The sequence below is a fragment of the Lethenteron reissneri genome, chromosome 29, assembly GCF_015708825.2.
Source record: "Lethenteron reissneri isolate LAM-NWPU_2019-01 chromosome 29, ASM1570882v1, whole genome shotgun sequence".
Lineage (NCBI taxonomy): Eukaryota > Metazoa > Chordata > Hyperoartia > Petromyzontiformes > Petromyzontidae > Lethenteron > Lethenteron reissneri.
Genome location: NC_083807.1, coordinates 9,978,233 through 9,992,899, shown reverse-complemented (window position 1 = coordinate 9,992,899; position 14,667 = coordinate 9,978,233). Strand labels below are relative to the sequence as shown.

At 44.7% G+C, this 14,667-nt stretch overlaps 1 protein-coding gene across 2 annotated transcripts in view; it reads right to left on the bottom strand.

The window, feature by feature from the left end:
• The window catches only part of LOC133349230 (stromal membrane-associated protein 1-like), a 146,045-nt gene extending 131,888 nt beyond the window's left edge, over nucleotides 1-14,157 (bottom strand). For both annotated transcript variants that reach the window (XM_061562553.1, XM_061562554.1), the window contains exon 1: nucleotides 13,880-14,157. In XM_061562553.1, coding sequence (XP_061418537.1) covers nucleotides 13,880-13,997 — 118 coding nt within the window. In that variant the 5' untranslated portion in view covers nucleotides 13,998-14,157. The remainder of the gene's footprint in view (nucleotides 1-13,879) is intronic.
• Between the last annotated feature and the right edge of the window lie 510 nt (nucleotides 14,158-14,667).

Below are 14,667 nucleotides of genomic sequence, written 5' to 3'. Positions count from 1 at the left end.
TTGATATAGTTTCGAGCAGGGGTGCTAGATACAAATGTTTAAACCTAAAAACAGTTAAATTGTTTAAACATTATGGAATAATAATAATAAAAAATGGAACATTGTATTTATGTAGTGTTGCACTGTAATGTACTCAGAATGTAGGTGTGTTTATGCAAGAAAATCCTGCATGAAAGAAAGCAGAAGAGACAAACACTGGAAGTCACTGGAGCTGTGAACTTTTAAATCATCGAGATTGAAAACTCATTTCTTTAGAACTGCTTTTTGTGTTTAGTTTGTTGTCCTTCCCCGTGCATCCGATTAGCACGGTTGGCTTCGTACGGTGCGAAAGAAGTTCAACATCCGTACCATACGGTATTGAGTAGAGACAGGGGGCTACAAAACGCACACGATCATTGGCTGTGTGGAAGCGTGCACTGCAAAACACACGCTCGAGGTGGCGCTGGAGGCTGAATATGATGAAAAATAACAATGGGGTTTTAACCTTTCTGGCAATAAAACGGGTGTTCAGATGTTCAACCACCAAAGATACCGTTTGCAAGGAATCAAGTCTGCATTAACCACACGTACTTGTGGCAAAACATGCAAACAAACATGCTCTGATAATATATTCTTTGTCTTTGAAACTATTTGGACTACACCTGAGAAGCCTTCTTTATGACCTTGTCTGAATATATTGGATGTTTTAACCATAATGCCAAATCTAAAATGTTTCAGATGTTACCAACATTTAAACTACAAACGTATAACACAGTGAACAGAGTTTGATAGAGATGTTACGTAAAAGATGACCTGAGATCAAATAAATGCAGTATATACAACTTGCGTCATCATCAATCAGTAGCAACTTGCGCCTGGCTGGATCATAGCGGGCCCCGTGGGATGCCTCCAGGTGACCCTATCCCTGAGCAGGATGCCACGCTGAGCACAATCCAAGACCGTGGTGTTTGACTTCAGCCTCCGCAGTGCACTTCCATGTCAAACTAGCTCTGCTCCGAAGTTGCCTCCAGTCCCGTGGAAGGCCATGTGGATGACGGTGCGCAACGCTCTCTGGTGCTCAATAAATTATTAAGAAAAAAGTGTCGCGAGATATTTATTATTTATGAACATAAAAAGTAATTGTTATCTATGGACTCTTAAGGGCATAGAATGTTGCTCGTCTACACTGGTTGCCTTGAGCCAATCATGGCAAATGCACGTCCCTATTGAAAGGGCCAGTATATCTGTAGATGATGACTGTTGATACTCCAACAAGGTATTAGCCATTTTACTGTAGATAAAGGGATGATTGGCTGGGTTGACCCGAGGCCAGTTTTTTTTACTCACGACCATCCAGCTATGATAAGGCCCCGCTTGCTCATTTCTAATGGCCTCATTTGAAACACATTTAGGAACAATTTTCAAATGTACATTCCATTCTGTTAGCTACGAAGCAATGGCTATTCTAGGATATGGCATTTTCTGGATGTATTGGGGTAGGAGGGGGGGTTGGTGTGGGGGAGATTCATTCAGACAATAGATTCACAATCAACATGAGAGGCGGAAACTTGCTTGGTCTTGTCATGTACTACGAAGCAATAATCATCAGCCGAGGTCATAGGCTCGTGATGAATAAACGAAATAACCGTAAATCTCGATTGAGCGCATCAGCAGGAGTGCGTGCTAACAGCGTGAAGCGAGCAACACTTGCTGGGGAATAAAGTGAAGGTGTCACCCGTATGACAAATGGACAGTACAGGAGTAACATTCCCTGGTGAGACAGACCCTCTTAACTGTACGATATTGGTCAGCGCTCATTCGGTGCAACCCTACAAAAAAACAAGGTGGTTATGCTGTCGGTCTGGATACGCTGGTTTACCTGAAGAGCCTTAACACATTCCTGCGGAGGGAGCTGGTAGGAACGTTGGGTTGCTCGGTCAATGGCCAGGGTCAACGGCGGCGTGGTGTATTCCGCAAATATGCCCGACTGAGAGGGCGGGCACAAGCCGGCGTTAGTAGGTTAAACGTTGAGTTTTATAAGGGCACCACGGGGTGACCAGCCCCTCCCCTCCCCACCCAGCCCCACCCAGCCCCTCCCCACCCTCCCCACCCAGCCCCTCCCCACCCTCCCCCAGCCCCTCCCTCCTCACCCAGCCCCTCCCTGCACGACGGGCGGACACAACAATCCCCTGTGGGCTGGTGGAACCAGTGGGTTCCTTCCAGTAAAAGGTGCCTCTGGTTTGAGTATTGTCAACACAGGACACATTTACGGACAACATTGACACCACTTTCCCTTGTCTTGCCTGAAACCCTATCCCACTGCAGAATGGAAATGAGTGAACTTCATGGCACTGCTCATTTGAGCAGAAATATACTTCAAAAACGACTTGACTGCACAGGAAGATAATTATTCATAATAAAGGTTTTTGGGTTAGATCGCGTTATTTATAAATGTGTCGCAACCCTCCACCACCCGACACGGCCAATCAGTAAAAAATGTGTCACGTGTTGTGGATTCACTCTTCAACGCACCGGTGGGCTAAAGTAGTGCACTATTTGTCTATTGTCAACGAGACACATTTTTTACTGATTGGCCGTGTCGGGTAGTGGAGGGTTGCAAAAACCTTTATTATGAACTAGCTTTACTACCCGGCTTCGCCCGGGACTTGGATTCTTGTCTTGGATTAATACACGGCCTACGCGGGGGGTGGGGGGAGGGGATGCGTGACGTCAGCAGGCACACTGTGTGACGCTGCCACATGCGGGTGACATCACAGATGTGACGTCACCGCTCACTTGCTGTACAAAATATATCCATTATTGCGCCCCCCCCCCCCCCCTCAAAATACAAAGTCTATTTTTATACTTTTTGCATTGCGTACAGTCTGGAAGCTACCCACACGCCAAATTTCAAGTTTGTTGCATTTCGGGAAATATGCTAAACATTTCGAACAGACACACATTCACAAATTTCCCTTTTATATATAGATACTAGCTGTACTACCCGGCTTCGCCCGGGACTTGTATCTACCACGGCCGGCCGCCTTTGTCTCCCCAGTGGCGATGTTAATACGCTACAGTAGTTAAGTTACTCGTTTGAGGCAGAGTCGACCTAGGGGAGGTTCAAATAATCGTCACCGGTGGTGGCCGTGAGCGGGAATCGAACTGGGTTTGCCGGGTTGGTAGCGCAGCGTAGCGTTAAGCACTACACCCACCGCTCCTCACACACCACACACGCACAGACACACACACAGACACACACACAGACACACGCAGACACACACAGACAGAAACACACACACAGACAGCACGCTAACCACTACACTACCGCTCCCCACACACCACACACGCACACACACAGACACACACACAGACACACACACAGACACACACACACACAGACACACACACACAGACACAGGCAGCACGCTAAGCACTACACTACCGTTCCCCCTACACAACACACGCGCGCGCGTCCATTGCTGCAGACACACACGACTTTCAGGGTGCATACGGCAGTAAACGACTGAAATAATAAAGCGGCAATGCTGTGTAAGGAACGCCTTAGACCCGCATTATACATTTGTGTAATGCGAGCGTAAACACACAAACACACACAAACACATACACAATACACACACACATACATGCAGACACACAGACAGACACATAACACACATACATACACACACATACAAACACAGAAACACATACACACACATACATAGACACACACATACATACACACGAACACATCCACAGACGTACATACACACATACATACAGGCACGCAGACATACACATAAACACATACAAAAAAACCCACATACATACACACACACATACATACACACAAACACATGCACACACATACATACACACATGCATACAGACACACAGACATACACATAAACACATACACACATACACATGACCCGGCTTCGCCCGGGACTTGGATCCACCACGGCGGCAAAACCGACATACATACACACACAGACATACATACAAACACATACACACACATACATACACACATGCATACAGACACACAGACATACACATAAACACATACACATGACCCGGCTTCGCCCGGGACTTGGATCTACCACGCCCAGCCGCCTTTGTCTCCCAAGTGCCGATGTTAATACGCCACACCAGTTACTCGTTTGAGGCTGAGTGGACCTAGGGGAGGTTCAAATAATCGTCACCGGTGGTGGCCGTGAGCGGGAATGGAACTGGGTTCGCCGGGTTGGTAGCGCAGCGTAGCGTTAAGCACTACACCCACCGCTCCTCACACACCACACACGCACAGACACACACACAGACACACGCAGACACACACAGACAGACACAGACAGACACACACACACACACAGACACAGACAGCACGCTAAGCACTACACTACCGTTCCCCCTACACAACACACGCGCGCGCGTCCATAGGTACACATACACGCGCTTGCTGCAGACACACACGACTTTCAGGGTGCGTAAGGCAGTAAACGACTGAAATAATAAAGCGGCAATGCTGTGCGAGGAACGCCTTAGACCAGCAACACATTTGTGTAATGCGAGCGTAAACACACAAACACATACAAACACATACACACACATACATACACACACATACACACAAACACATACACACAGACATACACATACACACAAACACACACATACATGCACACAAACACATACACAATACACACACACATACATGCAGACACAGACAGACACATAACACACATACATACACACACATACACACACATACATAGACACACACATACATAGACACACACATACATACACACAAACACATGCACACACGTACATACACACATACATAGAGACACACAGACATACACATAAACACAAACACACATACACATGACCCGGCTTCGCCCGGGACTTGGATCCACGATGCCCCGCCGCCTTTGTCTCCCCAGTGACGATGTTCACACACGACAGCAGTTACGCTTTTGAGGCTGAGTGGACCTAGGGGAGGGCCAGGTCCGTTTCAAATAATCGTCAGCGGTGGTGGGCGTGAGTTGGAATCGAACTGGGGTCGCTCAAGCAGCTTAATGACTGTTTGTACAAAGAACATATAAAGAATCGATTATAATAACCAGGCAAGAGTCCACATTATAGACTGCCAGTACACGCACTCAGCTTCATAAGCAGGCTAGAGTGTACATGATAGAGTGGCAGTACGCTCACCGAGCTTAATAAGCAGGCTACAGTGTACATGATAGACTGGCAGTACGCTCACCCAGCTTAATGAGTATTTGTACAGTGAACATTAAAGTAATCGATTGTTGGCGCGTTGGGTTTAAAAGTAATATTAATAGCACACATTGTGGTGGGGGTGTAGTGAAGAGTAGGAAAAACTTTGATGAATTTACCTCAGAGTGGCGTGGTGGATGTCGAGGCCTAGTAGCGTGCAAAGCCTGCGGCCTTGCCTAAAATTGTCGGCTTGGAAGAGGCAGGGTACGGGTGGCGTTCCTTCCCCCCCCCCCTAGCGCTCCAACAATACTGTGTAATGGCTATTATTTAATTAAATACGGAGCTTATGAAAGTGGCGAAGGCGTGGCTAGCCGTTGGCAGGGGCAACCGCCGTCCAATGAAACTGCAGCCCTTGGCGAAGGCGTGGCTAGCCGTTGCCAGGTCCAATGAAAGCGGCGAAGGCGTGGCTAGCCGTTGCCAGGGGCAACCGCCGTCCAATGAAAGTGCGTATGGGCCAAAGTCCACACACACACACACAGACAGACATGAACGATTTTATATATATAGATTAGTCGCGAAAGTCTACGTGTTAGGAATAAAATTAGTATAAACATTTTACGTATGACTATCCAAAAAACCTCGGAAGTGTGGGTGCACATTATTATAATACTCTAACATTGTTGGGGTGTTTTAGACCAGCCTTACGTATGCCTGTGCAATTCATTTTGCGTGACAGCTCTTGTACATTCGCTGCCAACATCAGTAAATTGAGGATAAGCTGTTGCCCACATTCATATCACGAACGGCATCGATATGCTGCTGGCTGTGGAAGCGCCTTACGGGTTGTGAGCCACCTCCTGGGAATGGCGCATCATACACCGCACGCTGACAGGTGACAAAACGGGCACAGAACGTCAACGCGGCTCACCAATGCAACGGGACGTCACGAGCGTGCTCACAGCGATTCGGGCGGAACTGGTTATCCAGTCAACGCCGCCTCCCTTTTTCCGTTGAAACACATGGTGATATACACACATGCACTTGCGCATGCACAAGCAGACGCAAATACACCGCTGCCCCCAATCCTCCACTTGCCAGCAGTGCACCCAGGACGCCATCTCAATGTCATGCAGGAGACTGTGTGCAATTTAAAACCAATGACTGAGCGTTACATAAACAGGTAATTCCATTCCTATTTCCACTGAGCGATGGGCCCAGCACCAGATGAATGTTGTTGCAGGTCAAGAGCATCTTTTAATTCGCAAGAGAATGCACCATTCATACAAATTCTGAGGCTGCTAAATAGCTTATTACAATCATTGTGTCTGGCTCACACAGAATCCAATTAAGATTCCTCTGCTAGCAGCAAAAACAACACCTGTTTGGCGCTTTATACAATCTGGCGGGCTCATTTATTGCCCGGAAATTGCTATTACCTATTCAGACAGAGCAAGGAACTTGATTCGACCTTCCCAAGATGAATGCAGCTTAATATATTTAGTGCCATCTGCAGAGATTAAAATCAAACAATGTGTGTCAAGCGAGGGGCTCAATTCTGTCAGCGTGTTTAATGTTAACATGTTTAAAAAGTGTTCTACAGTTTTGCCATCTTACATTTTTCAAAAGAACCTGTCTCAACTCAAGATGGATTTTAATCTCTGCACAATTATTTTCTTCATTATAAAAAAAAATTATGCAAAGACTCATTCAATATCAAAATTAAATTCCGTTCCCCCTTCTATGCCTTATAACAGCTTACAATTACCCACAAGTCACTGTAACATCCTTATTTCTGGCATGCTGCTGTTTTAGAATGTATGTCTGTTTAGCTTCATCCGATTAACCATGAGTTGTAATGTTAAGAGTAACGTTTTTTATGAAACTGTCAAATTATATGGTTGACAAAATAATACCTGTTTAATTATATGACCATGCGATAGATAACTTTAAGGACACAAGCTCATTATTGCATTATATAATTTATAGGGCACTTACATCATATTTTGGCTGCCAGTGTTCAATTTTTTGTAAATCGCAGTGGAATAAAGTTGAACTCTACATCTTTTTACACTTGGAGAGCAAAAAGTGTCTCATATATACACACACAGATCATATAACATTCGTATTGCGACTAGTTTCAATCACCAGCACTCTGCAATGCTTGCAGAGACTTAAGCAGCTGAAGCTGCTCAATGCAAGTTGCAGCTGGTGCAGGAGAAGACACACGGGGACTTCACCTGGTGGCACGGTGCACCAGGATAGCAACTGAAGTGGCCAGCCTGACTCATAAAAAATTCACCCGTAAAAACAAATTTTTTCACTATAAATCCTTGATATGCGTGACGGCTAGAGTCCTCTCGTCCTCTGGCTTGAGATGGCTGCCACCTATGGGTCAGATGAATGGCTGCCACCATTAAGCAATTGGTAATTAAATATAATAAAAAATTTCCTAAAAAGTGTAAAATTTTGGGAAAAAAATTTCACGAAAATACATTGTCACGCACAACGAGTCTGTGTGCAAAATGTCAGCTCGATTGGATCACGGGAAGTGGGTTAAAAAACGACCGAAAGATTTGCACAGCCGTAAGCAAGCAAGCAAGTGAACTTAATATAAAGGATTTAAAAATAAAAATTTGGTGCCAATGTCAAGGGGGAGGAATATCAGCAGGGGTTTGGCAGATCCCGGGTTCGACGGCTTGCAATGATCAGTCCACTTCATCCTCTCAAGGGGATAGCCCTCAAGCAATCCACACCATCCCTGCACTCCTTAGGGGTTCCCATGTGAGGGGGGGTTGGGCAGTCAGTGCCGAGGCCCATGCCGAGGTGGGACTGGGCAGCTTCAGCATCAGCAGGGTATGGAGAGGAGGATCAGCAGATCAGGTGGGGCCTTCGAGAGAGGGAGCAGCTTCTCTCCTAGAGTTAAGGTGGACAGGTGAGTCTCTCTCGATGGACGATGGCTGGGAGAATGAGCTGTTGCAGCGAGAGGAGGGGTACGCGACTTTATAATCACCTGACAAAGAGCATCATTAGTGTCCTGGTGTTAGATTTGGAGCAACAGTTGTGGGCTTTGCTGCAGAGGAGAGGGGCTGGAGGGCTCTCAGGCCTCTCGTGGGAGCAGGGTGGGGGTTGAAGAGGTGTACAGAAAATAAGTAGCCGATGAAGAGGGGCAGAGCAAAGAAGGCTCACAAGAGGATAGAGAAGTGACGTTAGTCTAGTTCGTACTTCTTCATCCTCTCCCTCTTCAAATTCATTGTCCTCTTTGACCTGGGTCAAGGAGTGCAATGTGGAGGCATACAAGAAGGGTTCCTGTGCTGGAGGCATGCAAGGCTCATCAACAAAAACAATGGTGGCTTCCTGGGCCAGCAGAGTCGGGGTGTCAAGGGCAGCAGCTTGGAGCTCCCCTATGATGTGTGTGAAGTAGAACAGGCTGTGGATGGTGGCATGCAGGGAAGCTGGCTTTGGACGGGGCCATGCTTGGGAGTTCAGGGATGGGGCTGCGTTTGGTTTCTTCTCCCTCTTCCTGTTTAATGTTCTGACATGGGTTCAAGAGCAAAGCAAGATTTCAATGGTAACTGAAAGGTAAACAAGGCTTTGCATTAACCCTGGATTCCTGCAGTGGTCGTTAAGAGTCCCAATCCTACCCACCCCCTTCGCGTTCAGGGTCGAGGGAAGAGGGTTCATGCTGATGTTGGTTGTTGCTCCTTGTGCTGTTGGGCCAGGTGTGGGATTGTGTGTGCCGGAATAGATCGCGCCAAGCTTATTTTCTGCTTAGGCCTTGTTTCATTACTGATGTCCACGTGGGTGGACGCGACGTGGGGCATCTGTTGTGTAAGTGTGCATTGCCCCCAGTGCGCACGAGTGTGTATTTCGTTGCAGGACTTGTGGTGGCAAGCAAGAGATGAGGAACTTGTCGACAGTAACTTCAGGAAACCAGGCTTGATGTGCCAAAAACGTAGTTTTATCCCCAAATAACTAATTTCCTATGAGCTGAATTGGCGTTTGTGTAGTTACCAAGTGAAACTAAATTAAATGGTAGCACTTTTTTTTTCTTCTTGGTTCTTTCGGTAAAGTCACGTAGAAGGGAAGTAATAAAATAATAAAAATAAAACATAATAAAACAATTCTCACGACGTTTCGGCCACAACGCAAGCAGCCGTCCTCAGGTGAAAACCAGGTCCGTCTAAGCGACAGAGTCTGAATGAAACAGCACACGAGCTTGGAGCATATATATAAGCTGGGCGCATTGACAAAGGAATTTGTATATCAAAAGGAATTTAGCATATTTATGGTGCATAAATATGCTAAATTCCTTTTGATATACAAATTCCTTTGTCAATGCGCCCAGCTTATATATATGCTCCAAGCTCGTGTGCTGTTTCATTCAGACTCTGTCGCCTCGACGGACCTGGTTTTCACCTGAGGACGGCTGCTTGCGTTGTGGCCGAAACGTCGTGAGAATTGTTTTATTATGTTTTATTTTTATTATTTTATTACTTCCCTTCTACGTGACTTTACCGAAAGAACCAAGAAGATGAATCCCTGCAGTCACGAAAGCTTTAAATCGAAACTTTTTTTTTCTTTAGCTTTGACATGTCTGCAGTCTCAGGTGCATACTGGCTTGCTTTCGTGAACAGTGACTTCATTGCCTGCAGGCATGCAAGAATGACTGCAGGCACGACTACCACCTAAAAAAACAATGTAGCTTTCATTTTCTTTCTCTCCATGAGAGAAGTACTATGTGACAATGATAAACAGTACACAGGGCCAGGCAACGTTTACATCACAGTGAACAGCCATAGACATTTTCGAATGTAAAAGGAAAGTTCAAGATAAGTTCGAACAGACACTTTGACATTGTTTCACTGAGAAACTAATTTGTGGGCATCATTACATTGGTTACGTAAAAACATCTTTCATATTTTGACAATTGTAAATGAATCTGTATGCAGTAAAAATCATGATTTTGTTCTTAGGGGCAATGGAAATACAACATCTTGCCGTTCGAGAAAGTTATTTCCTGCGACAAAAAGCAAATGTCATATTGCCTGTGATACATACTTTGATTCCCTTTGTCTCTCACTAGCTCTCATATAGTTTGTCACGCTCTGCAAAGCTTCTCTATTATGTTATATCTGCCTAATATATATTTTGTGCAGTATCTGCATCTCTTACTCCATACAATTTCTCTTTCTGCTTCTCTCACTCCGTACATCTCCAATAAAGTGTCTGCTTCTCTCACTCCTTGTCTCCATACCATCACTCTTTGCTTCTCTCACTCCATACATCTCTCATTCTGTGCCGGTCTCAAACTATCTTCACATGCATCATAGTAACCACGTCATCAAGGAAGCATCATTATAGACCGGAGGGGTCAAGTCGATTCAAGAGGAGAAAGACACAAGTGCAGGGATATCTGCAGTAGAAGAGGTGGAGACGCAACACTGGAAATGCGTGGCTATAAGTGGGGACACGGCACATTGCTATGTTTCACCGATGCTCAACTCATGTGCAACACAAGCCGTCACAATGGAACAAACATTGTGGTTTGGAAAACCCACAAATGCAATAAAGCAGCAGAAAACGTACAGGAAAGGTATGGTATGAATATAATTTTATTCACAATAAATGCGGGAATATCTTAGGGAGGTGTTTGTAATGGAAAAATAAATAACACTGTCAATATGTTTTCAGATGTAAAAAATAAGACGAAACAGAAAAATGCAAGAAACAGGGATGTGACAGCGAGATCTCAGTGCATAGAACTGACCAATGAGCATTTGGAAAACAATGCTCTATTACAGAGATATATCACTGAATCACGCCTCTTGGGTAATATGAATGTTATTTAGCCAATGAGTGTCAAGATTTTTACATCTTTACTGCATTGGAGTATTTGACTAATACAGTTTTAAGGAGCACTTTGTGTGTTGAAGGAGAACTTGCTGCCATCTCCTGGCCACCTTGCAGCCCAGCAGATTTGGAAGTTTCGCAAACCTGCGTGATCCACCAGCCTTGCCTGTAAAGTGCTGGATTGCAGGCAAGTGCCAGAAAATCATGGCGACGTAGTGCACATTCCAACCCTCTTAATCAAACACAAACATGCACTGTCACGCAATGTACTGTAATACTGCATTTCTCTTCATGCAAATCGATCTTTAAAAAAAACAGTGCAGTTGCCCTTGAATATCTGGTCTTTACCAGGTCAGAATGTGATTTTGTATGAAAATGTATATGCTCAAAATACAAGCTAAAGCAAAAAAGTTGTCTCCTCTGAATTCACTAAAATCCAATACAGCAAACTACCAGTCTATCTGAAACTTGGGGACCTGGAATTCACACTTATCTGGACTGGGGCTGACCAATAAAACAATATATGGTCCATGTGCAATGTCCGTGTAGAGTAGTTAAGCGCACATTGTCCACTCAGTTTTGTGCCTGATCACCACAACTGCATCACCTCAGTGGTGAGTACAGTACTTAACTACTTACGTGACTTTACCAAAAGAACCAAAGAGAACAGATAATACATAAGAGTGCATTACTTTTCGGTTTGTAGTCTGTATTTTATTTGCTGAAGTTTTTCGTCCTTACAGGAGAGTAAATTGATTAAAAATACATTTGTATTAATTTTAATTGTTTCGAGGGCTTTAGTTTCACTTGTGCCATGTGTTTAAATGTAAAATAAGAATTGCAAGTTTTATTTTTGTTTCATTCGCAGGTAGCTGGGAATTTAAGCTATTTGGACCAGGTCTCCTCTCTATTAGTCCAGCTATCTGGGGTGTTAATATACAGCATATTTAAATTGTACATGCTTGTGTACACTTTATGGGAGGCAAGTGAACTCTTGTTGTAACTTTATGACCCGCCCCTACTGGACAGGTGTGAAAAAGAACTTGATCACTCATTAGATTCCTCCAGTATAAATAAAGATTGTGATTATGATTGATTAACATTTTTTTATTGAAACTTAAGTTCAACTGTATGAGGTTTTACTTACAAATTAATGATCAATTCCTAAGTGGCTAGACCGTCAATATCTTAACTTGGATATTTTAGTACTAATTATATTTGCATTATCTGGTCACGCATTCTTTTGAAGTAACATGTAATTAAAACATTAAAAAAATGTATAATGTGGATTATAACTGGACTTTGTACTCACAAAACATCATATATGGCCCTCAACAATCTTGGCATACAAAGAACACAACACACAATGGGCAGTGCTCATCTCTGTTGAAAGCCATGAGCCAGTGGTGGAAATTCAGTCACTACAGGAGCCAGTCTGCCGTGCCATATGCTCCTAACTGCATCCTATGAACAAGAAACTGTATCTACACTTTACATTATCTTGAGAAGATGTCACATATTCTGTAAATAAATAGAAAACAATACATGACACTCATTGCCAGCCAGAGTGGATTGAATGATGAATGGTATGAGTTGACCTTGACTGGGATTTGAACTCATGCGTTACAATTTCAAGTTCAGCACTCTAATCACAGTGCCACGAACTCGGATCAAGACACGTGAACCCAAAACATATCAACCAATAGAAAATAAACCGCGATAATTTAGACCCTGACAGATGACTCATTGCAAATTACCCAGTCAACACATGAGCCAACGACACATGCACCCATAACAGATTAACCACGGCAAATAAACTTAGGGTAAATTAAAACACGATATATTAACCGATCACACATGAAGCTAAAGCACACTAATCAATCGCAAATGAAACCATGGTAAATAAAATAAAAACCATGACGGATGAATCCATTAACACATGAACCAATAATGAGCCCATGTCAAATTATTCCATGACACACGAACACATGTCACACTAACTTAATGTAAATTAACCAATGACTTATGAACACGTGATAAGATTCAAACGTGACAAACCCATAGTAAATGAAACTGACACATTGACCCCATGATCAACTAACCAATGCCACATGAACCCGTCACACGTGAACCCATACATGATCAACTAACCCATGGTAAATGAACCCAAACCGCATAAACTGATGACACATGAACCCATAGTAAATTAACCCAAAGCCACATCAAGCAATGACACGTAAAGCCATGACACATGAACCCATTGTAATTTAATCCAAGCCGGATGTTAATGTCAATGAACCCACCGGCGCAAAACGAACGTAGGTGGTGCCTCTAATCTAGCCCGCACACCTTTGACAGGGGCCTCATGAGTGGTGTGTGTGCTGTGTGTATGGTTTGTGTTTGTGTGGCGTATATGGACAGTGTGCGTGTGGTGTGTGTGGTGTATGTGGGGTGTGTGTGTGGTGTGTGTGGTGTGTATGGCGTGCGTGTGGTGTGTGTATGATGGTGTGTGTGTATGGTGTGTGTATGGTGTGTGTGTGTGTATGGTGTGCGTGTGGTGTATGTGGTGTGTATGGTGTGTGGGGTGTATGGTGTGTGGGGTGTATGGTGTGCGTGTGATGTGTGTGGTTTGTATGGTGTGTGGTGTGTATGGTGTGTATGGTGTGTGTGGGGTGTATGGTGTGTGTGTGGTGTGCGTGTGGTGTGTATGCTGTGTGTGTGGTGTGTGTATGGTTTGTGTGGCGTATATGGACAGTGTGTGTGTGGTGTGTGTATGGTGTGTATGCTGTGTGTGTGCTGTGCGTGTGGGGCGTGTCGGCCTCGCCTTTGGCCTCGCAGTCGGCACAGTACTTGTTGTCCTCCTGCCGCAGCAGGGCCGCCAGGATGGCCTGGTGCTGCTCGTTCAGCTTCTGAGCCTTCTCCCTCTCCGAGCGGGTCGTCATCGCCGCCCTGCCCACCGCACCAACGTTGCAAGTTTGCTGCAACGTTGTCTATTGACAGAGACTGCGTACGATAATTGTCGTTTAAATGAATGGGAAGCCCACAAACAACAACAGCCTACCCCTCGCACACAGGGCGACAGAGACGCAAGTGACCGAGACGGCCGCCGGAAATTAGAAAGTGACGTCACGTCTCCAAACGCACGACGAACGCTATCGAGAAATGACGTCATCGCGAAGGATTTGTGTTCGGGGTTGTGACGTCATTGATGTCGTCACGATCCCGCACGAGGGCACTTCGCCCGTGATTCATCTTCTTGGTTCTTTCGGTAAAGTCATCACGTAGAAGAGAAGTAATAAAATAATAAAAATAAAACATAATAAAATAATTCTCACGACGTTTCGGCCACAACGCAAGCAGCCGTCCTCAGGTGAAGTCACGTAGAAGGGAAATAATAAAATAATAAAAATAAAACATAATAAAATAATTCTCACGACGTTTCGGCCACAACGCAAGCAGCCGTCCTCAGGTGAAGAATGAAACACCACCAAGCTTGGAGCGTCCTCTTGATATGCAAATTATTTTGTCTAGGCGCTCTTCTTCCCACCTCCCCCCCCCTCCAACCCAGCATAAATGTACGCTCCAAGCTTGGTGGTGTTTCATTCTTCACCT